This window comes from Schistocerca piceifrons, chromosome 5 (genome assembly GCF_021461385.2).
Source record: "Schistocerca piceifrons isolate TAMUIC-IGC-003096 chromosome 5, iqSchPice1.1, whole genome shotgun sequence".
Classification (NCBI taxonomy): Eukaryota; Metazoa; Arthropoda; class Insecta; order Orthoptera; family Acrididae; genus Schistocerca; species Schistocerca piceifrons.
In genome coordinates, this window is record NC_060142.1 from 519307305 (window position 1) to 519334938 (window position 27634).

At 41.0% G+C, this 27634-nt stretch overlaps 1 protein-coding gene across 1 annotated transcript in view; it reads right to left on the reverse strand.

The window, feature by feature from the left end:
- LOC124798208 (putative phosphoenolpyruvate synthase) overlaps positions 1-27634 on the reverse strand; it is a 293711-nt gene that overhangs the window by 37534 nt on the left and 228543 nt on the right. The window contains exons 23-24 of the mRNA XM_047261511.1: positions 18346-18573; positions 17203-17290 (exon numbers count right to left, since the gene is read on the reverse strand). Coding sequence (XP_047117467.1) covers positions 17203-17290; positions 18346-18573 — 316 coding nt within the window. The remainder of the gene's footprint in view (positions 1-17202; positions 17291-18345; positions 18574-27634) is intronic.

Below are 27634 nucleotides of genomic sequence, written 5' to 3' on the forward strand. Positions count from 1 at the left end.
TTTATTAGTAGAATGCGCACCCACTTTAGACATGCACGGCTACACCTGCCCGTCAGTCATTCCCCGCCGGACACTTACGTGCCTACTGCACTCAACAAATGCTCCCACATTATGCTCAGGGATGATTCCACTAGACAACCCCTGCAACTCCCATACCTCGGCCCCTTTGAAGTACTCTGGACGGGCGAGACAACATTTGACATTACGGTTAAATATAATTAAGGCTGGCAGCCATGCATTATCTGCAAGGTCTCCATGATATTAACTTCCAACAAGGTAACTCAACATGGTTCATTACAGGTATGTCTGACTGTTGCCGTAGCCAGCATGTTCTCTACATCTCTCACCCACTGAACACATCTGGTCATGGGTTGCTGAGAGACTAACATGCCACCACTCATGAGCCATTACAATTGGTGAATTCTGCCATAAAATTGAAGCTGCATATAACAGTGTACCATTTTATCATTCAACCTCAGTTTGACGTGATGCTCAGCCGGGTTGGAGTCATTATTTATGTCTGCAGTGGAACCTCTTTTTGCTAAAATTCATACCCTGTATACCCAGATGACCTAGACATCATGTGTTCTTCCTACTATACTGTATACACACAATAAGTAAAATTATGAAACTTCCTGGCAGAGTAAAACTATGTGCTGGATCGAGGCTCAAACTCAGGACCTTTGCCTTTCGTGGGCGAGTGCTCTACCGACCGAGCTACCTGAGCAGGACTCACAACCCTTCTTCACAGCTTCAATTCTGCCAGTACCTCATCTACTACCTTCCAAACTTCACAGAAGCTCTTCTGAAAATCTTGCAGAACTAGCACTCCTGGAAGAAAGGATATTGTGGACACGTGGCTTAGCCACAACCTGGGGGATGTTTCCAGAGTGAAATTTTCACCCTGCAGTGGAGTGTGCACTGATATGAAACAAGTAAAATTTCATTATTTCCTGTCCTTCCTGGTGACACATTTTAATAGCCAGCAATGTGAATAAAATCAGCCAAAAGTAGATACAAATAAGCTGCTAATGAGGAAATTTTCCAAAACTGTAAATGCAAAATGTACTATTGTTTCATATACCCGACGTAACAGATTGCATCAGAGGGCTGCAAAATTCAGCAAACACAAAAGCAAAGAATGGTAAAACTACAAGAGAGAGTGATAATGTGCACTGCAAATTTGGAGAAAGTATTCAGAGAACCAAATACATAAATTATTTTCTCATTACATATAGTATATCTGAAATAATAACCTATACAAAAATTATCTGTGCTGTGTTGTTGTACAACAACATATATAAATCAGTTGCATTTTAAATAACAGACTTCCAAGTTCTTAAAAGACTTCACTATTCAGGGCATATTGAAATGTACATAAAATCCAAATAGTATTAAAAAGACATTAGAACTCACCATAGAATTAAAAAAAAATAGTTTATAAATAAAAGTAACCATTCATGTATTTCTGTTTCTGAAAGGAAATATGTCTGCTGTTTTTTTTCTCCTTTCCTGTTCCAAGTACCCATGACAAATAACATCCTATTGGGAGAAAATATGAAGAGGATGAGTGGTGGTAAGGATCAAGATGATTATGGACAAATGGTTTGAGAACCTGTTGGGTTTATGGTGGTTTGTGTTAATACATGTGCGCTTCAAAACATGACCTCACATTACCAAAATTTGGTTTCAGTGTTCATGACTTATGGATTACCTGTAAAACTACATCCAAAATAGATGTTTGAACAACTTGGATATTAGAAAAGCATATGAAAGGACAAATTATGAAGTATAAATATTTCTGTGTGTTGTGAATGCTATCATTTTTCTTTGACAAATGCAATCGTTTTTCTTCTACACATAGCACATATACCAACAGATTTTTGCTTCAGATTCATACAATCAGTATTCCTGATTAATGACTTTTGAATAATCTTTCTGTCCGGGTCCTCCTCCCCCTCTCCCAGTCTGATTATAGGCAAATGTCAGGTTGTTGGTTCTGTTACCTTCCATACAAAGACTGGTTTGATGCAGCTCTCAATGCTAGACTATCCTATAGAAGTCTCTTCATCTCTGCAAAACCACTGCACCCTACATCTATTTGGACCTGCTTTCTGTATTCAAGTCTTGTTCTCCCAATACAATCTTTACCCTCTACACTTTCTTCTACTTCCAAACTGAAAATTTCTGGATGCTTCAGGATGTATCCGTTCAACCATTCCTTCTTTTAGTCAAGTTGTGCACTAAATTTCTTTTTTTCACCCAATTCAATTCAGTATCTTTTCATTTTCTCAGCATTCTTATGTAGTACCACATTTCAAAAGCTTCTATTTTCTTCTTGTATGAACTGCTAATCAACCACATTTCACTTCCATACAAAGCTACACTTCAGAACTTCAGAAAAGTCTTTGTAACACTTAACTGATATTAGATGTTAACAAATTCCTCTTACAGGAATGATTTTTATGCTACTACCAGTTTACATTTTATATCCTCTCTACTGTCACCACCATCAGTTATTTTGCTGCCAAAGTGGTGAAACTCATCTACTACTTTTAGTGCCTCATTTTCTATTCTAATTCTCTTCGTATCAACTGATTTAATTTGAGTATGCTTTATTGCTCTTGTTTTATTATTGTTGATCTTCATATAATCTCTTTTGAAGACTCTCTCCATTCTATTCAACTGCCCTTGAAAGTTTTTTTCCATAACTGACAGCATTACAATTTCAATGAAAAATCTTAAGTCCCTACTTATTCTGCCTGAACCATTATTCCCTTTCTAAAATTCTCCTTGGTTTTATTCACAGTCTGCTCAATGTACAGTTTGAATAACATCAAGGATAGGCTACAACCTTTCATTCTCCACTCACAACCATTACTTCCCTCTCATGTACTCTGACTTCTATAACTTCAGTAAAGTTTCTGTACAAGTTGTAAAAAACATTTTGCTCCCTGTATTTCGCCTCACTATCTTTAAACCCTCAAAGAGTACAACCCAGTAAAAACTTTATGAAAAGTTTTCTCTAAATCTACAAGTACAACAAATGTAGGCTTGCCTTTCTTCAACGTGTCCTGCATTATAAATCTTTGTGTCACTACTGCCTCTCATATTCCTATATTTCTCAAGAACACAAACTGATCTTCCGTGAGGTCAGCTTCTACCAGTTTTTCCATTCTTCTGCAAATAATTTGTGCCAATATTTTGCAACCATGACTTATCAAAATAATGGTTCGGTAATATTCACACGTGTGAGGACTTTCCATCTTTGGAATTGGAATTATTACATTCTTCCTGAAGTTTGTCTCATGTATCTTGCACACCAGATGGAATAATTGTTCACCTCCTTAGCTGAGTAGTCAGCACAGATGACTACAATGTGGAGGATTTGATTCCCAGTACTGAGAAGGATTTTCCCTTGGTGAGAGGATGAGTACAGGGTGCACTCTGCCTATGATGCCAATTGGGGAGCTACCTGACTGAGTAGTAGCAGCTCCGTGCCCTAGAAAGTACACAAAATGGCCAGGAGAGCAGTGTGCTGATCACATCTGCCTGATACCACAAGGCAGAGGTAACTGGTTAATATCCCTTGGGCCTTCACAGTCTAGTGAAGATTTCATTAGATGAAATAGTTTTGTCATCAAGGATCTCAATAATTCTGAGGGAATGTCATTTATTCCAAGGGCCTTGTTCCAACTTAGGTCTCTTAGGGCTGCTTCAGATTATTCTCACAGAACCATACATCCCATTTACAGCATGAGGCAGCTAAGACAGGCCACCCCAAATATATCCAAAATGAATAAATACATCAAAGTGCAGCTTTTGCCAAGCTATAGCAGATAATATGGTGAATTTCCTGATGCTCACAAGTAATTTTTATTGTTCATAGTCACCAAATAGAACTACACACTTTTTTCTGTTGCATCTTAAAGAAGCTTCTAAGAGAACTTCAATGAATTAACATGTATGGGATTTGATCAAATAGCAAAAAGATAACAGCGTTGCAAAACCACTGTTCTGCTGTCAGTATAAGAGGTTCCACAAGCATCTGCCCCATTATATCAAATGTAAGTAAGCACATACTCAGGCAAGCTTGGCACCAATTAGCAACATGTTACTGTAGAGCAAATTTGAAGCATGGTGGTGTTTCAATCTTTATCAAAGAAACAGGTAACTTAGAATCTGAAGTGATAGATGTAAGTTTTCTATGTATAAAGCAGTTTTTGAAGTCTCAGAAATAATGATACTAATTCAACTAATAGTTATATCAGTGTACCACTCTCCAAGTAGTAACACACAATTATTTGTAGAAAACCCCAAAAAATTGATAATAAAGCTCTTAAAATATAAAAATGTAGGGTTCTGATATTTGGCAATATCAACATAAATATTGGGTATAAGACCAAACACATGAAGCATCTATTAGACATATTAAGGTTGTCAAACTTCTACTGCCTAAATGACAAACCAACCAGGCTCAGGGATTGATTAGATAATACAATACGTAACTTTCAAGTAAATAAAACTGAATTTCATACTGTAAACCTCGGAGTATCAGATAATGTAGGGCTGTGGCTTAGACACTTCTAAACAACAAAACAGACAGTTCTTCAACATAAGTAGGAAGAGTACTCAGGTCAATCAACGAACATAAATTGAATCACTTAAAAACCAATCTGCTAATCTTTCAACCCAAAAAATTTTAAATTTGTTGTAGAAAAACTTGACAGATGATATCCCAAATACCACAGAAAACACCCAAAGCACAACTGGAGTAATAAACCTCAAGAACTGAGAAACTGGATGCCACACCTGTGCGAACTTAGGGAGGAAATGATGGTGCACTATGACAAATTGTAACAGAATGAAGTCAAGAAGAAAGTTTACACAGCAGGAAGAAGGATGTATAGATCAGAAATTAGAGCAGTCAAGAGGAAAGCCAATGGCAATTACATACTCAGTTTGGCAATTAAAAGTAAAGCAGCATGGAAAGTTATCAAATCAGATAAGCTCTGAAAATAAACACAACAACATTCCAATCCAACCACACATATTAAATGCACATGTTACAAATTCTGGCTCAAATAAAAATCTCCCTGAAGATGCAAATGAAACCGTTAGTTTTGCTTCCAGCTCTAGATGGTAAGCAACATGACAACTTCTGCTGCACTCCTGTATCCTACAGACAGGTTAGTGAAGCAATTGCCAAACTTAGCAGCTCAAAAGCAGAAGACTTCTATGGACTTTCAAATCATCTAATACAAGGTATAAAGAAAGAAATTCTGTTGCTGCTAACCAGAATCATAAACCAAATGCTACACAAAGGAATCTTCTCAGATTGCCTAAAAATTACTGTTGTAGCACTCATCCATAAGGGAGGTGACAAAGCATCTCCTGATAGCCGTCATCTCATTTAACTCATACCAAACATATCAAAAATGATAGAACATTGTACTAACAGATGAACCAGCAATTAAAAAAAAATGACCTACTTAGCTCCTCACAATATGGTTTCAGACCTCGTCTTTCGACTATCAAAGCAGTTGGGACTATCATCACAAAAATATATGATACTTTTGAGACTAAGAAAACAACCTGTGCAACTCTTCTAAATTTGAGGAAAGCTTTTGAATCTGTCCCACATAGTATACTTATAAAAAGAGCTCCAATACTATGGAGTAGGAGAGGATGCTCTTCAGCTTATTGAGCCATACCTCAGCAACAGAAAGCAGATGGTAACTATAAACAACAGAAGGCCAGACTCATTACCTGTTACACAAGGTGTTCCACAGGGCTCAGTACTGGGACTATTCCTGTGCATCATACGTACATCAAAAAAAGTTTTGAAACACCTTGGTTCCGAGAATTCTGGAACCTGTACAGAAAATTGGAATAGAGATCAACATAAACATAATTTATGTCCTTTTTATTGCTCATTAAAATCACACATTGCATGTCGTACCACCATACAGCGAGATCTTCAAAGGTGGTGATCCAGATTGCTGTACACACCGGTACCTCTAATATCCACTAACATGTCCTCTTGCATTGATGCATGCCTGTAATCATCGTGGCATACTATCCACAAGTTCATCAAGGCACTGTTGATCCAGATTGTCCCACTCCTCAACGGCAATTCGGCTTAGATTACTCAGAGTGGTTGATGGGTCACGTCGTCCATAAACAGCCCTTTTCAATCTATCCCAGGCTTGTTCGATAGGGTTCATGTCTGCTGAAGGAAGACATTCCCAAGATGTGCGTGATGGGGCCGCGAATTGTTGTCCATGAAGACGAATGCCTCGCCAATATGCTGCCGATATGATTGCATTATCGTTCAGAAGATAGAACTCACGTATCATACAGCCACTACAGTGCCTTCCGTGACCACCAGTGGCATATGGGGGTCCCACATAATGGCACCCAAAACCAGCAGGTGCCTCTATCTTGCTGCAATTGCTGGACAGTTTGTCTAAGGCATTCAGCCTGACTGGGTTGCCTCTAAACACGTCTCCAACGATTGGTTGAAGGCATATGCAACATTCATCAGTGAAGATAACATGATGCCAATCCTGAGCGGTCCATTCTACGTGTTGTTGGGCCTGTCTGTACCACGCTGCATGGTGTTGTGGTTGCAAAGATGGATCTCACCATGAACTTCGAGAGTGAAGTCACGCACCGTGAAGCCTATTGCACACAGTTTGAGTCATAACACAATGTCCTGTGGTTGCACAAAAAGCATTATACAACACTGTGGTGTTGCTTTCAGGGTTACTATGAGCCGTAATCTGTAAGTAGTGGTCATCCACTGCAATAGTGGGTGGAATGAACGAGGCATGTCGTCAACAATTCCTGTCTCTCTGTATCTCATCCATGTCAGAACAACATCATTTTTGTTCCCTCAGAGATGCCTGGACATTTCCCTTGTTAAGAACCCTTCCTGGCACACAGTAACAATGCAGACATGATCGAACCACGGTATTGACCATTTGGGCATGGTTGAACTAAAGACAACACGAGTCGTGTACATCCTTGCTGGTGGAATGACTGGGACTGATTGGCTGTCAGACCCCTTCCGTCTAATAGGTGCTGCTCATGCATGGTTGTTTACATCTTTGGGTGGGCTGAGTGACATCTCTGAACAGTCAAAGGGACTGTGTCTGTGATACAATATCCACAGTCAACGTCTATCTTCAGGAGTTCTGCGAACCAGGGTGATGCAAAATGTTTTTTGATGTGTGTATATATAAACAACTTACCCTCATTTTTACCTTGTACACAGATGATTCAACTCTAATCACACAAGTTAATGAACCAAAGGAGCTGCGATGTAATGTAAATGTAGCAATGGACTGATGCACTAACTGATTCCAGGCAAATTATTTAAAAATTAATAAAAATGAAACTGAAGATATTGTTTTCAATTTAAGTGTCCCCAATGAAGATCAAAAGTAATCACTCTGTTAGGTTTTCACATAGATCAGAAACACAGTTGGGTGAGTCATGCAGAATAAAATGTGCTCAAAGCTTTCTTAAGTGATTTGTCTGCTGTACAAACTGAGGAATAATGCAAGCAAAACCATACCAGTTTACGCATATTTTGCAGTTTTTCCACTCCCACTGTGCCTATGAACTCTTCTATGGGATAATTACCCCAGCTCAAAAACTGTATTCAGGTGGCAAAAAAAGGCTATAAGACATATAGTAGCAATGACTCCAAGAGAATCCTGTAAAGTTCACTTCAAGGAGCTTGATATTGTGACAGTCCCAAGCCTCTGTACGTATAGTTGCCTTCTCGGTGTTAAAGAGAATTTAAATAATTTTAACCCTAAGATGTCTGTACATAATCACAAAACCAGAACTAGACAATCAACTAATATACCCTACAGAAAGGTTTGCTACAGCCACAAATATCTAGGCCCCAGAGTTTTCAATAGACTCCCAAAAGCTGTCCTTTCTGTTTCCTGTAATATGTTTAAGAATGTTCTAGCAGAGTGGTTTAAGAAGGAAGCATACTACTCCATAAAAGAGTATGAGGAATCAGATGTAAGTGACATAATTTTCCAGCTACTGTTGTACTAAGTTGAAATAAATTACTGGTTGAAAGTTTCCTACATATATAATTTTCTCATTATATGTAGCAATGTGTCACTGATGTACATATCAAGAAATTTTTATCTATTTTATATATCTTAGCTTTATTTGTAAATAATTACACCACTAACTTGTAAAATGTTTGAAGGTGAATAAATTAAAATTAAAATATCATGGCTGTCATACTAAGTGCTCAAAATGCTGACCTGGAGCATTGCTATTTGCTACAAAGTGATTGTGGAGAAATAATACTCCATGCTGAATTTCATCTGGAATTAATGGCAGCACACGCCCATCTTATAAGGCATTTCACTGATTGCCTTATGGCCTTATGTCCAGTGGGATGTCTTCGAATAATTGCAGCAGCAGCAGCATATCTTAGGACCTTGAGCTACTTCAATTTACTTACATTCCCATCAATAAAACAGGGAACAATGATGAGGGTCTTGAAAAACATGTACCAAATGTTGATAGACTCAGAGCATTGTGTTTACCCATTTCTTTGAGCAAGTGTAGATTTTCAGTTGATGATAAGTGCATATTATGAAGATTGACTTGTCCATTGTTTGTAAACACTACTTCTTCCTTGAACAAAATTTTGCATAGATATGTTGCATCAAATTGCACTTTCCACAGATAACATTCAGAGAACAGTAACCAATTTTGGAAGTAATTATTACAAAGCTGTAGATGCAGCAAAATGTGAAGAGAATGAAATGCAATGGAATTTAGTGTTCACAGAACATTCATTTAATTGATACCTCTCATACTTCTGAGATGCCTCTTGGTGACATTTGAATTGTGGGTTACTGCTGCTAAAATGTTAGTTTAATTTTCTTTTTTAATGTTTGCAAAGAGAGATCAATAATGCTTGGCATGATCTGGATACTCAGCATACAGCCGCACCACTGCTCTAGTAGTTTGACAACATTTGTCATAAATAATATTCACTTTATCAACTGTTGTATACATTGTGAATGTATCAATAGCTTTATGAGCGAGTTACCTGACAGATACAACAACAGAACACAGACTGATGGGATTCAAGCACACAGGTAAACAGAAGAACCATACTTGAGTTAAATGTCTGCTTACATTTGGTATAACAGGTCACACATTTGTGGAACCTCTTCTCCCGATGGCGAGACAGTGGTTTGTGGTGCTGTTACCTTGATATTATTTGATAAGTCTCATACATGTTATGTCACTGAAGTTCTCTTAATGCTTATTTCAAATGCAACAAAAAGTATATAATTCCATTACAAAAAACAACATTGGCATTGTAATATAAAAATTATTTGCAAACATCAGGAAACTTGGTGAAAACAACACCTTGACATATTTATTAATTCTTGATGTATTTGGGGTGGCCTGTCTTGGCTGTCTCAACCTGTATAAGGGTGCCTTGGGAGGAGTGTTCAGCATTCATGGATATGACAGGAACAATAGGGCATATGGACATATGCCCTATTCCAAATCATTTTCAAGATAGAACACCTTTAATGTACATAGTTATTGGGCAACAGTGTTCATGATGTGGGCAAGCAGTTCTCCTCATGTATTCACCATTCATTTGTATACCTCAGACTTCATCCAACCCCATAAACAAAAATCTAATGCCATAAGTTTGGCCAATCTTGGTGGCCCATTAACTGTACTACCATGAACAATCTAGCACTTATTACAAATGTGCTTGAGATGTCCCCTCACATCTGGGCAGGCTTCATCACGCTGGAAGTACACAGCTGTTCATGTAACCAAAGAAATGTTCTCAGGGTGTTCAACAAATGAATTAAAAAAATGCAAGTAATTATGTCCAGTCATTTGCTCTTCTAAAATGAATGGATCTATCAATATGTTACATGCTGCACAACACATTGATCAAAAAATGAATGGCAGTATGTGGAGTTTCCTGTGACCATCAATGATTATTATGTGTGTTGTTGTTACTGATTCCATTAATGTAAACATGACTTCATAAGTGAATAGTACTGAGGGAATATGGTATAGTTGTAGGTAAACAACTAGAATTCTCTCATATACAGATTTATTCAAACTTAGCGTCTACACAGATACAAGTCCGGAGGATAACTGCCGTTAGCGTCCAACATCCTCTCCAAAGCCCTCTCCTCAAAGATAGCAGACTTACGCACAGAACAAATATCGATTTTTTATGGCGCTCTACGCCACATAGCCCAACCCCCCCCCCCCCTCCGCCCCCCCCCCCCCCCCCCCCCGCGCAGTATGGAGTACGTCCCTGTGAATGGGGGGGGGGGGGGGGGGGTGAGAAGTTAGGAAGGTAACGCACATTTCTTCTGCGTCAGGCGGAAGCAGTCGACTGGTAGGAGACTGGGGGGTGAAGCCCGGTACGTCAACGGTGAAGTCAACAAGCGATGCCGGTGGCTGAAGACGACGTCCTGTCCTGGGGTGAAGGTGCAGCACTTCGGCAGCCGGCAGGCGGAGAACCACCTTGCCAGAAGGCCTAACAAAGGCACGCAAATTGCCACACGCAGCACTTCTGCTCAATTTAAAGCGGCGCGCCACACGAGATTCTGCACTTCCTCCCTCAATATTGTCACACGCGAGTACCACACACACTGTATCGCCATCTACGACAACAGATAATTTATGTATGTCATCAGGGTGCACATGTGTTGTGAATTCTTGGATGGCACCTGTACGAGCAATGGTAGGGAGGCAGGGAGATGTGGGAAAGCCATGGCAGGGGGAAGAATCTGCTAAGAGGGGGGTGGCAGGTGCACTAGACTGTGCAGGAGACAACCTCGGGCGATCAGCTGACAGATGAGGGAGCGTGACCGAAGGCAACGAGGAGCCAGCGTGGGTTGAACGGCATGACAAAGAGCTGTCACATGAAGATGGTAACACAACGGTAGAATCCGAGTGGTTGGCAGTTCGACTGCGAGGGCTGTGAGGAGTGAAGCCCCGAAAAGATTGGCCACTCGAATTAGATGAACACGGAGAAGGAGCAGTGCTCGGCAGAGAAACACGCTGTGGAAAATCAATACCCAAATGCATGGTGTGGGAAGATGGATGGCCGCTCGAAGCAGGAGTGGGAGAAATAGGGGCAGAATCAGGGAGGTTCACCTGAGGCTCAATGAAAGCTGGCTTCACTCAGTTGAGTGAGACCGTGGTTACAGAGTCTTTTATGAGGAGATCCATGTTATTGGTGGTTGGATGGTTGTTTGGGGAAGGAGACCAGACAGCGTGGTCATCGGTCTCATCGGATTAGGGAAGGATGGGGAAGGAAGTCAGCCGTGCCCTTTCAGAGGAACCATCCCGGCATTTGCCTGGAGTGATTTAGGGAAATCACGGAAAACCTAAATCAGGATGGCCGGATGCGGGATTGAACCGTCGTCCTCCCGAATGCGAGTCCAGTGTCGAACCACTGTGCCACCTCGCTCGGTCTCCATGTTATTCTCAGAGCGTTTGACGACCTTGTAAGGACGTGTGTAGGGCGACTGAAGCGGGGCTTTAACTGAATCATCTCTGAGAAACACGTACTCACAAGAGTCTAGCGTGCGCGGTACGTACACGCGCGGAGGTGTATGAGCAGCCAGAGGTGGCGGCTGAATTTTGCTGCAGTGCAAGCGCACCCGCTCAAGAAGTGAAGGGAGTTCAGAGGGCCGTGGAAGTGGGGTCAGAGTGACTAATTCTCCAGGCAAAACCAGAGGTTGGCCATATACAAACTCGGCTACGGACCCCTTGAGGTCTTCCTTGAAAGTCGCACGAAGGCCAAGAAGCACGAAGGGCAGTGCCTCTGTCCATAGTGAGTCATGGCAACGCAGGGCAGATTTCAGGGTGCGATGCCGTCGCTCGACAAGCCCATTGCTTTGGGGGTGGTATGCAGAAGTATGAATTTTGACAATACCTCACATTTTACATAAGTCAGAGAAAACTGAAGACTCGAATTGTCGCCCCTGGTCAATGGTGAGGTAAACAGGTGAGCCAAATCTAGAGATCCACGAATCTAAGAATGCTCAACTTACTGTCTCAGAGGTAATGTTCGGAATAGGCACAGCCTCAGCCCACCGAGTCATCCTGTCAATAGCTGTAAACAAGTAACGGAAACCCTCGGAGGGGGGCAAAGGGCCTACGAGGTCGACATGAACATGGTGAAACCGGCCTGGAGGTTGGGCAAAACAGCCAAGGGGTGAAGAAGTGTGCCTGGAAACTTTGTTCTGTTGACACACCATGCATGCCCTTGCCCAAGACTGACAGTCACGGCGCATGTTTCTCCAGACAAACCGTTCAGCTACCAGACGGGTGGAGGCTTTGACACCGGGGTGTGCTAATGTGTGTAGTTTGTCAAAGACCTGGCGTTGAAGGGGCTTAGGAATGAATGGCCGCAACGTACCAGTCAATTCATCACACCACACTAAGTCAGATATGCCAAGGAAAGTAGAGCGTACCGGTTGGAGAGAGGAGCTGTGGTCTGAAATTAACTGCATGGTATCGGGGTCTGCCGATTGCAACCCAAACGGCATAAATTTGTATTGGAACAGCCCGAAGGGAATGGTTATGGCAGTCTTTTCAATGTCCTCCGGAGCCATAGGAATCTGATGAAATGCGTGCTTACAGTCCAAAACAGAGAAGTACTTTGCACCGGCGAGCACATGATTGAAGTCTGCGATGTATGGGACCGGATATTTATCAATGATGGTGCGGGCATTTAAGGGCCTATAGTCTCCGACCATACGCCAAGTACCGTCTTTCTTTTGGTCAAACAGGATAGGACTAGCCCAGCAACCGGAAGAAGGTTCAATTATTCCCTTTTGTAACAGATCGTCCAATTGTTCTTTTGCAATTTTCATAAATTCCGGCTTGAGGCGGCGTGGACGTTGTGATATGGGCGGCCCATCGGTTAGACGTAACCGATGAACTGTGCCGTTAGTGACTACTGCAATATGTGGCGTGGCACGATGGTCAGATGTCTGTGAAGCGGAGCAGGCAGTGGTGGACGGGCCAAGCTCTGGCGCTGAGGGCACGGAAGTACAGGTGTGCCACCCGCTCGTAGGCTGCGTAAAGGCCGCACACGTGTTAACATGGGCGAGGTTGGTACACTGGTTCTTGGTAGCAGGCCGTGCCGCTACGAGCGCTGTAGGCACAAGTGGGCGTGGCCGGACAGCAGATGGCCGTAGTTCATTCCCACAAGCTTGGCAAGTTAATTTTCCATTCGGAACGCAAGGAGCATGAGCACTCGGGCATACCCTATCATTACAAAAGGGGGTGCTGACACAGTTTACAGAGTTCACAGCATTGTCGTTAACATGCGCGGGCACGGGAACACCAGATTTGCACGGACTGACCTTGTCTGTAGCCGACGAGTCGTCTGCTTGTAGTGCCGCGAGGCATTGTTGTGTGGAGGCCAACTCGTGGTGTATGTCGCGGAGATGCAGCAGCATTTCCATACGTTCCATCCGCAACTTAGAAGACTTGGCGCACTCCACTAGCCACTTGTTTGTCCAAGATTGCAGCTCCAAGGATAGGTTTACACACTTCTTAGCACAGCACACATGTTTGGTGTTAGCCGAACTGTCACTCGGCGAAGCAAAAGGAATATGTTTGTTAAGGGAGGGGTAAAACACAGTATTTTGCACAAAATCTAGTGACAACTGATAGTGCTTGAGGAAATCAATTCCGAGAATAGGTTCTTCAATTGTTGACACTAGAAATGTCCACTCCAGCTTGCACTCGGGCGAAAGTTTCACTGTATACAAAGTGGAACCCGAACACTGTAGGGTAGACAAGTTCACTGCACGAAGTACTGTTTTGTGTGGTTGCACTTTATTGGTTGCTAGGCGAACTGGCAGCAAAGAGACGTCTGCGCCAGTGTCTACCAGAAAACATACACCTGATCGTAAATCGCGAACATAGACTCGACCACACTTACTGTTATTGTCTGAAACGGAGTGCAACGTGGGATGGTGCCCGTTGTTTACATCGCAGGAGGTGGCACCGTAGCCTACCTGCGGTTGGAGTTTGGGTAAGAACACGGTTACTGGCATTTGCGAGCTTGCTCCCCGAATCTCGCGTGGAAGAAACAGTAAGGTTGGGCGGGCCTGTGCCCTTGTGGGTAGTTGCTAGGTGACGGAGTATGTGCCCCAGAGTCTTCCACAGAGGCCAATGCACTGTCGTTGCGAGGAGTTGAAGGTGCAGGCAGGGCGGCTAGTTTAAAAAACTTGTTATCAGCAGCACCAGACAAGGGCGTGGCGTCAGAAAGCGTCTTAGTGCGGTCACGTCCAGAATGCAGTGCACGGAGCACACGTTGCCTGGCGGAGTATGCTCTGTCGGCAGCGCGTAAACGTTCATTTACTGGCCTATCTTCATACGCAGAGATTGCAGTCTGGACAGGCAAAGGCAGCTTCTCAGTCCAGATTTCTGCGAGTGTGTCATCAGGCATAACTTGCTCATCGACGAGAAGACGGATGCACCGCCACAGTTGGGACGGAGACCTGTCGCCGAGACGCTCTTCGTAGATGAGCTGTCACACATTTTCTCTCCTGGTTTTAGAGACGCGCTCCAGTATCGTTTGTTTCACCACAGCATACTTCCCTGCTAGGGGGGGGTGCTTTGACCAGATCATAAATTAAATCGACGCGGTCGTGAAGATGGTTCATGAGGCAGGCGAAGCGTGCGTCGTCGTCCAAAGCACAGACATTGAATGTTTGCCAACCAGGTTAAACCAGAACTCCGGGTGAGCGGGTTTGAAGTCTAGTAATTTCGGCAGATTCGGCACTGCGGAGGTGCGCCTATTACTTCGGACGGAAGTAGAGCATGCAGAAGATTGCCAGTCCGGATTATTGGCGTCCCGTATTGCGGGAATCGTGAAATTCACTTGACGGTGGGGGGGGGGGCTGAGAAGCGATGGACGCTCGAACGGTGTGTGGATTGTAGTCAAAATGTGCATTCTCATTGACGTGGTAGCTCGGAGAGAAGCCACAAGTGCTTAAGTACGCCGGTGAATGTCCGTTATGCACACAGTATTCACTCGACCGTGAGTGGTGGGGCTGGTTGTAGATGTCGGAGTAATTACTATCCAGCACAGAATTGTTGACCTGATTAGAAGCAACACAAGGCTCCCACACACGTCCACTAGGATGCACATTCGGTGTGATATTTGCTGTTTGGCGAGCATTGAACACCTGTTGACTAGCCGGCGCGGAAAGATACACACGTGGCGGGAACTGATTCGAGTTTGAATTTACTACTGGATTTTCCAAAGTAGCAAAACCTTGCTCGACGCCACGAACTGTATTGAACTGTGTGTTCAACACAGGAGTAGAAATGTTCTGACCAACACTCTGTGGAGAACACGTGGGAAGGGCCAGGCTAACAAAGCCAGAGTCCACGACCGTTGGAGGTTGGAAGAAACTGGCGGCACTCGATGAATTCCACTGCATGTTCTGGCTGAAGGATTCCGAAGATTCTTGCGGCATGTCCACTATGACGGCAGGAGTGCTGGAGAGATGTTGCTGGAATCTGGGCGGCGGTGAATGCTGAAAGGCCATTGTCTGGAGCTGAACAAAGGCCCTCGCGATCGAGAAAAACCCGACGCGGTAGGCGTGTAAATAACCTTCAGGCGGTAACTCGGACACGTATTACACAAAAACGGGGTCACCAGTGAGGGAATATGGTATAGTTGTAGGTAAACAACTAGAATTCTCTCATTTATTCACACTTAGCGTCTACACAGATACAAGTCCGGAGGCTAACTGCTGTTAGCATCCAACATCCTCTCCAAAGCCCTCTCCTCAAAGATAGCACACTTACGCACAGAACAAATATCGATTTTTATGGCACTCTACGCCACAGTACTAATGGAAGCAAATCATGACTGTCATTTAAGCAGTGAAAAAATTCAAGTCATAAGACATTGCTGCTAATGTGAAGATTGTTGGCATACTGTATGTGAAATAGGTACAAATTTTCTGCATGTAATTTTAACCACATACGTGTTTGTGGGATGCTGATACTTGCAGAAAGTCACTGTGTGTTGGTAGTAGGACCACACTGCACCAATTCAACAATGTCTTGGTGTTGATGCACAAGTTTTTGAACTATGAGTTCAGAAGAAATTGGGAACTTGGATAAATTACTGTTTCATTCAGTGTACTGAAAACTCTGGTAAACACTCTACAATAAAGAATGAATATGTCATAAATTGCCAAGGGTATTCTTTGTCAGCAGCAGGAGGACTACCATTGTAGAAGCCATAAACCTACACCATATCTGCAGATTCTTCATGAGTATAGACATATGGTATTTTAGCTAGTGTGTATAAAAACATAGTTATTCATTACTTTTCTCTGATAAATTCACAACCCGTCACACTACTCCACTCACAATACTCCATGTACAATTGCGCATCCAGTGGGATAGTTTAATGGCAGCAAGGCAATCTGAGCAATGAGGTTGAAAGCAGCGAGGTAGGTTGGGCTAGAATAAACCATCGAAGAGGTTAGGTGGGTAATACACACATGTGCACAGCCCAAAAACAAATGTGCATTAAATATTTTCTCTTGGAGAACATTTCGAATAGGGCATATGTCCATATGAAGATTTTTGCTTCAAATGTGCATTACTGTCATATCCCTGAATATTGACCATTCCTTTTGCGGCACCCTGTACATAAACTCTTTACACGATTTTCCTCCTGTTGGTTTAAATTGGAATGGCAAAGGGCATCTGGTCACAGAAATAAATGTGAAATTTACAACAAGAATATGCCATTTCCATGAATCAACCTTAAGAGAGGGGAATGTCATCCAGAGGAACAAAAAACAGGTTTGTTTTTATTTGTGAAATCACTATCCTTGCATTGATTTCAGATGTCACAGATGACTCCATGTCTGCACTGCAGTTTCCTTATCCTACAAGCAAACTTGCCTCACACAGTTCTTCCACAGTCAGAATACATGCATTTAATTGTATTTTTCTGACTTTCCAATGCCATCTATTACCAGCCTACATCAACTTTTATATTGTTGTGTATTTTTAACCTTTCATTCTTGAAATATATGTAAAACACAATTTTGAATTTCCTTAAGCTGAATAAGACAGCACATATAATCTACTTTTTAAAAATCTTACCTCATTATCTGGCACTGGCAGTCCTGAAATAATTTCTGGAAACCTCAACTTCGACCATTTAGGAAAGTGACGTTTTCTCATGACAGCCCTATGGATAAATACAAATGTAAATGAAACTCAAAAAGGTTCACTCTGAAAGGAATTATGAATAGGAAATAGTACTTTTCATTTACTTGATATTACATAACACATGATGAGTGGATGTAAAATTAAGTTAGTGGATGTGACTAAAAAAAATGTACACAACATATCAAGTGGCAAGTGAACATCCTTTTCGTGGTATTTTTTATAATTTTCTTTTAAACATAACAATTACATTACCATTATTACTATTTGTAAGTGTGTGACATTGTTCTAATGTACTGTGTTGCAGAAAAACTAATGATAATTTATTAACGGAGAACTGGTTCTCTCAGTGAAATTTTAAAGCAGATATTGGGAAGTTTAGAAATGCACATCATTATGGAAGTTTCTGACTCTACCTCAAACTAAATATCATGTGGTAAAATCAAGTGTTCTGAGCTCTTCTACATTACAAAATTCGCCTGTCACATTTGTTTTTGTGACCATTGTCAAAAATGCACAATACATAAGATCCATTGTCATTATTTTAAAACTACATTAGATTTTCATGAAGCAGCAATGAGTTTTTAAAACTCTGTTTTCACATAAATAAACCTGCATGTAGTACAGCATTTAAAATTATTTTTATGGGAGAATATTGTTCAAATATGTTCATGTAATACATGTCGAAAGTTAAGAAATTTTGCTTTAAACAAGTACTTGGTAATTCAGCAGAGGTAATACACACAGAAACTTTATTAAAAAAAAAAAAAAAAAAAAAAAAAAAAAAAAGAGGTGTTGAAAGATGATATATGAACTGAGAAAATACCACAAATAAAATTTATGTATGAATTTAGTATGGTAATTACTAATTTGTGCTGAGCTTACAATTTCTTGACAGTTTTATCCTCAAGTTTATCAACAATAAGTCTGTTGATTACAGGTATGAGTAATTGAATAATTGTAGAAGACGTTATTTGACTACAAACCACTGGAACATAAAATATTTGCTTGATGGCAGTTATACATTTAATATGACTATTTCCTAATTTCAGAATGACAAAAATGAAAATAACTTACTTATTGACTATTACTGGATCTCTTGTATTTAAAAGATATCCTAATTCATAGAATGTCATGTAAAATACCAGTTCTGCATCTGGTAACCTGCTTTCCTTTACCATAAGTTGTCCCAGCTCACGGAATGCTAATCTAAATTGGTGCAATACTTTAATGACACATGCTTTTGTTGTCTCACGGATTGCTACTGATTTTTGGCACCATGGTAATAGCCAGCTGAGGATTTTCCTGCAATAAAAAAGGTTGTTTATACAAAAGTAATTTTATTATTACTATAAAACTTAAACCTGTGTGGTGTTACTAGACCCCCATTGGGCACCTCCCCAGGTGGCAGATAGGGGAACACTCACCGGATATGATGGGTATGAGGGAAATAAAATACCCAGGGTGGACGTGTGGCTAGGACATGTCACTGAGCCATAGAGAAGGCAATGTTTCTAGGGCTACACCCCCAAATACAAGGTCTCTGGTCCTTCAGGTTGGGGGTTGTGCAGAGGGCTACCTCCACTCTCATGGAAAACAAGATCTGGTCAGGATACTCTTCATGTGCCCCGGAAACAATCTTAATTGGAACAGAACTCAGAAACGAAAACCAGACTTAATATTTGGAACATGGAATGTAAGAAGTTTATTCAGGCTGGGAAGCATGCAAACTCTAGTCAGCCAACTAGAAAAATATACACTACAAATTGCAGCACTGCAGGAAATCAGATGGCCAGGAACAGGGTCTGTAAGAACGAGTACAAGAAGTATTCTACATGGAGATTGTGGTGACCACCGAGAATTTGGAACAGGCTTATATGTTAGTAGCACAGTGCAAAACTTGATAAAAGAAATCAAATACATAATTAACAGAATTTCATACATAACAATTGGTGGACAAAGCACAGATGTGACGTTTCTTAAAGCACATGCTCTTTATGAAGACAGAGATGAACTCATGAAAGAAGACTTCTAAATATATGACTCACAGCCAAACCATAGTATCAAAATAATACTTGAGGATTTCAATGCTAAGGTAGGAAGAGAGACAACTTACAGGCCTGTCATTGGATATGTCAGTTTACATAAAAAAAAAGTAATGACAGTGGTAACCATTTGATTACATTCGCTACAGATCTCAACTTATGCATATCCAGTACCATGTTCCCCCATAAAAATATTCGTGGGGGACATCAATATCACCTGATAGCCAAACTGCAAACCAGACAGATCATGTATGTATCGAAAAATGTTTTGCAAATTGGATCAAGAACGCCAGGTCATACAGAGAAGCAGACTATGACAATGATCAGTTCCTAGTAACAGCTAAAATGACAGTAAAATTTAAGAAAGTCACAAAGACAATGACCAAAAGGGTAACCTATAATGTAAATATGTCAAAGGAATCAGAAAGAAAGGAGCAGTTTGTGACAGAACTAGATGGGAAGATAACAAATGTGGAGCAAATGGAGTCTGGTGACAATAACATAAATGAAGACTGGACAAAAATTAAAATCACCCTGAATGAATCAGCCTCAAAAGTTTTGGGAAAATGGAAAAAATCTAACCAGGTATGTTTCAACCAGATATGCGAAAGAAAAATTGAGGAATAAAGGAGAGATAGAAAGGAGTGGTTAGAAAACATGAACAATATACAACTAAAAGAGAACTTTACTTGAATAAGGAAAGAAATATCAACAGTTCTTAGACAAGAAGAAAGGAAATATTACAGTGACATACTTAATGAGGCAGAGGAGGAGGATCTCACTCACCACAGGACTAGACAAATGTATCACAACATGAAGAAATGTACAAAAAATTATGTAAAGAAAGAACAGTTAATTAAAGATGAAAAGGGAAGAATACTAGTGAATGGAAAAAAGATAGGCCAAAGATGGGCAGAATATTTCTCCCAGCTCCTAAATTCTGAAGACCCCACAGAACTTCTTCCTTTTGAGTCCCCACAAACTGTGAACACAGAAGTGACTACTCCCACTGAATATGAAATTGCATAAATACTCAAAAAAATTAAAAAACAACAAAGAGGCCAGGGAAGACCAAACTGTTGCAGAGCTCATAAAAAATGGAGGACATGACCTTGTAAGAACCATGACAAGCCTCATACGGAAGGTCTGGGAGCCAGAAAGTCTCCCTAAAGATAAGAAAATGGCCATCATCTGTCCATTACTGAAAAATATTAACCCCCTGGTATGTGACAGTTATAGGGGAATATCTCTGCTACATGTCAGCTATAAAGTACTATCTCTATGCCTCCTACATAGGATACTACCACTTGATGAAGAAGCTGTAGGAGACTACTAATGTGGGTTGAGATGCAACAGATCAACAGTGAACCACCTATTTACCCTATGTCAAACAACGGAGAAATGCTGGGAATATAATACAGACATGCACATGCTCTTCATTGACTTCAAAAAATCCTATGACAGCCTACGTAGGGGTACTATAATCAGAGTACTAAAGGAATTTCAGTTTCCATCCAAAATAATCCACTTGGTGGCAATGTGCCTAGAAGAAACACTCTGTAAAGTGCAGACAAGTACCGGTCTATCAGAACAGTTCGAAGTTCGAACCGGCCTCAGACAGGGAGATGCCCTTCCCCCTATATTATTCAACCTTGTGCCAGAAAAAATAGACTGGGAATTTATGAAAATTGACCACATTGGTATACCCCTAGACAACATGTCAATGACTCAACTGGCATACATGGATGATATAATCCTAGTCAACGGAAGTAAAGAACAGCTCAGAAGAATGGCAGGCTCGTACTGCAAGATTGCCAATAGAGCAGGCCTGCAAGTCAGTGAAGATAAGACAGAATGCATGGTTCCGAACAAGTCAGCGAGAGATGGGGACCTGTTCACAGCGGACAGTATCCAATTCAAAAGGTCAAATACTTTCAGATACCGTGGTAGTCTCTGCGGTGATCAGAACCACTGTGAAATTGAAATAAATGCAAGTATTGTCGGAGGCAACAGAACATACTTTATCCTACAGGATGTGCTGAAGAAAAGATCCCTGTCAAGAAATTTTAAGATCAGGCTGTACCAAAGTATGATGGTTATGCATGGTTGTGAAAGCCTCACCTTTAGGAGAACAGATGAGGAGAAACTAGTTTTCAAATGAAAAATCCTCCAAAAAATATATGGCCCTTTGACTGTACCAAAGTATGACGATTACGCTAATGGTTATGCATGGTTGTGAAAGCCTCACCTTTAGGAGAACAGATGAGGAGAAACTAGTTTTCAAATGAAAAATCCTCCAAAAAATATATGGCCCTTTGACTGATTCAAAAAAAGCTTTACGCTGATTCTGGGAGCTGTAGCTGAAAGGAGGTACCAGGGGTGACTGCGGACAAGATGGAAGGACAATATTGACAAGGACACCAAGGACATGGGACTAGGAGCAGGTGAGTGGTGACAGGAGGCTCGCAGTCGGGAACAATGGAGGAGGAGTGTGGAGCAGGCATATGGTCACTAAGACCCAAACCACGGATAAGTAGGTAAGTATAAAACTTAAAATGCAGTGATGTTTAGTAGTGACGAGTTTGTGTCTGTGGTGGCCCATCAGTGCATACTCTATAGCAGTGGTAGCAAAATGGCCATTATCACTTGTTATGGACATTTTACATCGTAGAAATTAGGTTAGGAGCATCCTGAGTTTTTTTTGTTGGTGGTTCTTTCAACTATCACCAGATAAAAATATGCAAATTATATTTGTTTTCAATACATTTTGATACTATGTTTGATTATCATATGTGAATTTCCTTGCTGCCTGTAGTGTCTGTTTATTAATAGTATTATGTGTGAAGTCATAGTCTATACAAGAAACCCTTGTATAACCCACAGTTAAGGATATTTTAACACTGCTAATTTTGTTTATATTAGCATGCAGTAATTTTATTACTGAATGAATACTGTGACATTATTTGAAACTTCCATTCTGACATAATTTCATGCCTCAAGTTAGTCATATTTATCTTCTAAAAGAAGTTGTGCCTTATATCATTGGTGAAGCTATGATGGTGGTCGTCACTGTGTGTCACTCATGTAAATTCACTCTTTGACTGACATATGGCAATGAACCTCTGTTGAATTTCGTCTGTGTTGTGGAACAGGTGAATGTATAAATGTTGTTTTATGTTGCTGTAACAACTGTCTGCTGAAAAGGCTATTTGGTTATTTGATTGACATGGTTTCTCAAAATGGTTGTAGGTAAGTATGTGATTCATCATGTTCACAAATATGTTACTCTATGGCAATTATTATTTAACTAGTGTCTGTTTATTGATTGATTTATTCATTGACACAGTGTAATTTACATAAATCTATGTGTTGACGGAAGTTGCTTCAGTTCAAATAACTCTGTACATTCAAACCATTGTTAGCTAATCTTGTACGCATTCAATCAGTAAATGTTATTCTATCATGTAATTCCAGGCATTTGAAAATGGCAGTAACACAAATAAAAGTTACAAATTCAGCCGGCTCTGGTATCAGAAAACTCTTAGTGCATGAGGATCTACAAGCAACAAAAATATTGTAAATAGTCTACTTCAATGGAGCCTGATTATTGTGCCATGGTAAGAACAATTCCATTCAGTAAAGATATTAACAGTGTAGGAAAAGACAGATTGCTGCTTGCCTTAAAGGAGACACATCAAATTGCAGACAGGCACAATTAAAAGACACCTCACATACGGCTTTCAGCCACAGCCTACATCAGTAAAAGAACCCCCCCTCCCCCCCCCCCCCCCCCCCCACACACAAACACACATCCACACCATTCACACACGCACAAGCAAACACACACACATGACTGCCAACTCCAGCATCTCAGGCCAGCCTGAGGTGTGCTTGCTTGTGTGTGTGTGTGTGTGTGTGTGTGTGTGTGTGTGTGTGTGTGTGTGTGTGTGTCTGTGTGTGTGTGAGTGCATGCCTTACTGATGAAGGTTGTTGCTGAAAGCTATATATGAGTGTTTTTTATTGTACCTGTCTGCCTGCAACTTGACATATCTTCTTTACAGTAAGTAGCACTCCGTCTTTTCCTACATTGTTGACATTCCCAGCTGAAATTTCCTTTCAGAAAAGATATAGTTTCCAAAAGAATTGAAAATATGGCCTTTGATATCTGCCTGCTTAGCTGGGTGGTAGCGTGCTCGCCTCCCATGCAAGCGGGACTGGGTTTGATTCCCGGCCAGGTCGGAGATTTTTCCGCTCAGGGATTGTGTATTCTGTTGTCCTCATTATCATTTCATCCTCATCACTGGCGCAAAAGTCACCCAATGTGACGTCGACTGAAATAAGCCTTGCACTTGGCGGCTAAACTTCCCTGGTTAGGGGCCTTCCGGCCAACAATGCCATACGCTCATTTCATTTCATGGCCTTTGATGTTGGAGAAATGGTTTTGGACATGTTAAGGAACATAAAATTTGTAATGTAAATGATGAAATGAAATATTACTGCTAGTTTATATTCATTTCACTAATCAGAAAGAAGTAGTAGCAGAAGAACTAGTTTTTGGTATAGATTTGAGTACCAACATAAAATAGTGTGTATTTTAAAAAAATGACATAAAATAAATAACATTCATTTGGTAAAAGTACAGACAAGTTCAACATTTTAAATCATATTAAGCAACAATGTTGTGTATGAATTCATAACTTAAATATTCTGTCACACAAATATGATACAGGAAATTACAGGGTGGTGTACAAAAATAGATGGAGTAAAGATAAAATTCATGTTTGAGTTGAGAGTTGGAGCAGTAGACAGTTACATATACAGGATTTGGAATACATTGCTTAACTATATTTAAGACAAGATGGCCAAAGATCTCTTTAGTGTAGATGCACCTCAGGCTTAAACTCTTACAGAAATTGGTGAAATGCCGTGAGTACTCAGGAAAATCAGCAAGGGGCACTACATTAGTGGTGTGTGAATAAATTGAGAATTTGGGTCTGATGGGGGGAGGGGCTGGGGTGCTAGGGTAGCCCATGCAATTGCAATGTGCTCTGTTTCCAGATGGCTTACTGGTCAGAGCATCTGCCTGGTAAAAAGGAGACCTGGGTTTGTATCTCGGTTCAAACAAATTTTCAGCTTTCCACATTGGCTTCACTCAATGCCTACTCACAGCCAACGTCTGTAATTCTTTTGTGTCTTATTGCTTAACTTTCAGTATGATGTAATTCTTCCAACCTAACAAACAAATAAACATATAAACACACACAAATTACATTGCCCAGTGTTATGTGGTACCTGGAAACATCTGGAATGCCACTCATTGACACAGTTTTTACTTTATATGATTTCAAATGAAAAATTCTACTTACCATTGAAAAAGACATCTTTGATATAATCCATCCTACTGAGGAAGCTGTATCCAATATGTCAGAAGCCAGAAGGCATGGATTTTACTCTAGAACCAACCATGAGATAACCTAATTTGTCAGTGGCAGGCGATAGCCCTATACAAGTAACAGGTCTTTAATGATCAGATCTACCATTCGAACACTTACTATAGTTCCTGCTGTAGCCTCTGTCAATCTCAAAACAAGAATGGCTATCAGATTTAAAGTTTTGCACATTATCTTTTAGACAGACCTGTAACCATTCCTGACATTCACTGTGTGTGTGTGTGTGTGTGTGTGTGTTTATGTGTGGTTGGGGGGTGGGGATGGGGGAGGCGAATTTGAGCATGGTATACTTTTTGGTGTCAGGATTACTGCATGTTCCTTCAGGTACTCCATGGAATACACTCAACCTTCTTTTCTATATTAGTGCGTGTCCAAGATTAGTGGCTCTTCTTACCTCATTGCATGCAGACTCTCATGTTCATTTCACAGAAGTGTGAAGTGTGCCTCAGATGATGACAATTAAAGCATTTTGACATTATGTTAAAATATTTCACAGTTTTAATTGAAGTAGGCCTACTGCACTTTAACTTGAAAGAAAAAAAAAGTTGCACATTTTTGAGCCGACCTCTAGTAAGTGATGGGTATATCTTTTTCCATGTGGGTAAATTTTATTTTGATCTCTCCTTGGTATAAATGGTCACTGAGATTTATGCCACAAACCTCACATAACAATTTAGAATCTGGAAGTGTATCAGACATGTAATAAACTACAATTAGTGGCCTCTTATTATTTGGAAGCTTATATTTAATGTTCTCAATCTCGTCCACACATTCCACCAGTTTCCATGTGTCTTTTTGTAGCTCTATTTCTCCTAATATCATATAATATGTGTAGGTAAAACTAAAACACACACATACACTATTTTTAAATGTACCAAAACACATTTTATAAGAAACAGTCAAATAATACACAATGTGGTCACAAAGCAAGTCAGAGAACAAGGGCAAAAAGAGTACAACGACAAAGAAGTACTTCATAGCTAAACAGATCCCCCTCCCCATCTAAAATGCAGAGTACGTCGAATATAAGGGTAACGAATGTTAACCTGTCATCCAGTTCTTGTGTCGGTGGCTGGTTACAGAATCAATTTTGCAGTAGGTGAAGGTTAAGGTATGACTAAGTTCAAAGGTTGGCTGGCCCTGTGGTTGAGGTCTGTGTGAACATGTCAGCACATTGCATATCATGGGTCAGTGGAGTGCTGTCCAATGAAGAAGATTATAATATTCACGCTGGTTTAACTCAATCAATTGATACCTCCGTTCTTTTGCCATTCTGTAAAATTTCTGTTGTGCAGTCCCCATGTCAAAACACCGCAAAAAGTCCGGTGTTTGGGGGCTGGAAGGAGATTGTGCTAAATCAGTGCAGCGCATAATGTGAGAACAGCCAGTCAAGGTTTTGTGGATGAAAATGGGGTGTTGACTTTGGTGTGAAGCAGGGGTCATTGTACCACTGAGATGTGCTGTCAAAAATGTTGCACCAGCTGTGGTAATTCCACTTGATCTGGCAGTGGTGCAGGCGTAAGGTAGTCTGCTGGAATTCTTAACAGCTGCCCAAACATCATCTCAGACAACGATGCTCCAGTGTCAGGTTTTTTGCAGCTCAGAGTCCTAAAAGGACCAAAGGAAGCACCTCAGTCCATTTCTCCATGTGGCATATGAGAGCTGCCTTTAAAGTTCTGTGCCACCTTTTGATCATGCCATTGCTGGTGAGATGATAGCTTGTAGCATGGTTTTGTTGGGAACTCCACAGTTTAGACAATTTGTGAAAAAGACTGTGTGGCATCGATAGTTCATATCGACCACAAAACTTAATATCTGTGAACTCTAAGTGTTCTGTTGAGCCTCCATCTTAACTTTACTTTAGTCAGTTCTTTGTTATACTTCATTCTGTACAGACGCAATGTCAAGTGTAAATATATCCGAGCTACGACATACATGGGAATTAAGTTTCCTATATCCTGATTACTGATCCCGTTCCCATAGTGGTGACCCCGCACTTCATTCATGTTTTGCGTCTTCTGCACCGGTGTTTATGCAACAGGTTAAATGCACTACTCAATGACCACGCCAAACAATGCCTTGTTCAAACATGTGGAAGCACAACTCCGCTCACCGAGTTTCGTCGTTTCTTCGCCAACGGCATAGTCATCTTCAACTTTTATAGTCCTGTCTTCCTCAGTTGCGTGTAATATTACGGTATATTAATAATTTTTACTTATGGACCGTCTGACAGCAACTGAATAAAACACAATTTTAGTGCCATATGCGTTTCGCCTTTATTTTCTGCAAGGCATCATCAGTGGCCTGGAATATGTACATATGTTAGCTATTTTATTTACATTTTTGTCATTGTGCCTATAGGTTATAAACAGTTCTGGTGGTTGGTAAATAAAGGAAAAACGCGCATGGCACTAAAAATGGGGCATAGTCATCATTTACGCACAGCAATTTGTGTTCTCAACCAATGATGTGTGCTAATCTCATTAGTTTTCAATGGTCGACAACTACGCCATTAGAGTGAACAATGGACTCAGGCTTCACGTCACTTGATTATGCCCATCCAACAGTGAAATGCGATCTGAACAATATTTCAAATTGAGTGTTTCAAGAACAAAGTGATCTCCATTTGAACACATGTTTAGCCACCCACCAGCATGCTATGTCAGATACTGTCGGGCCGTGTACAATGCTGTGCGCATGGTGTTGCAGTTGTGTCTAATTTACATTCACAATTCAGTGTTTCGTGTAACATGGACCCCTTACCTTGCCTCAGTGGCCTGCCATGTGCACTACAGGCATGTTATGCATCAGACATTTTCCACGCGGGTGGCATTCACGAACCCTCCCCCCCCCCCCCTCCCCGCCCCCCCT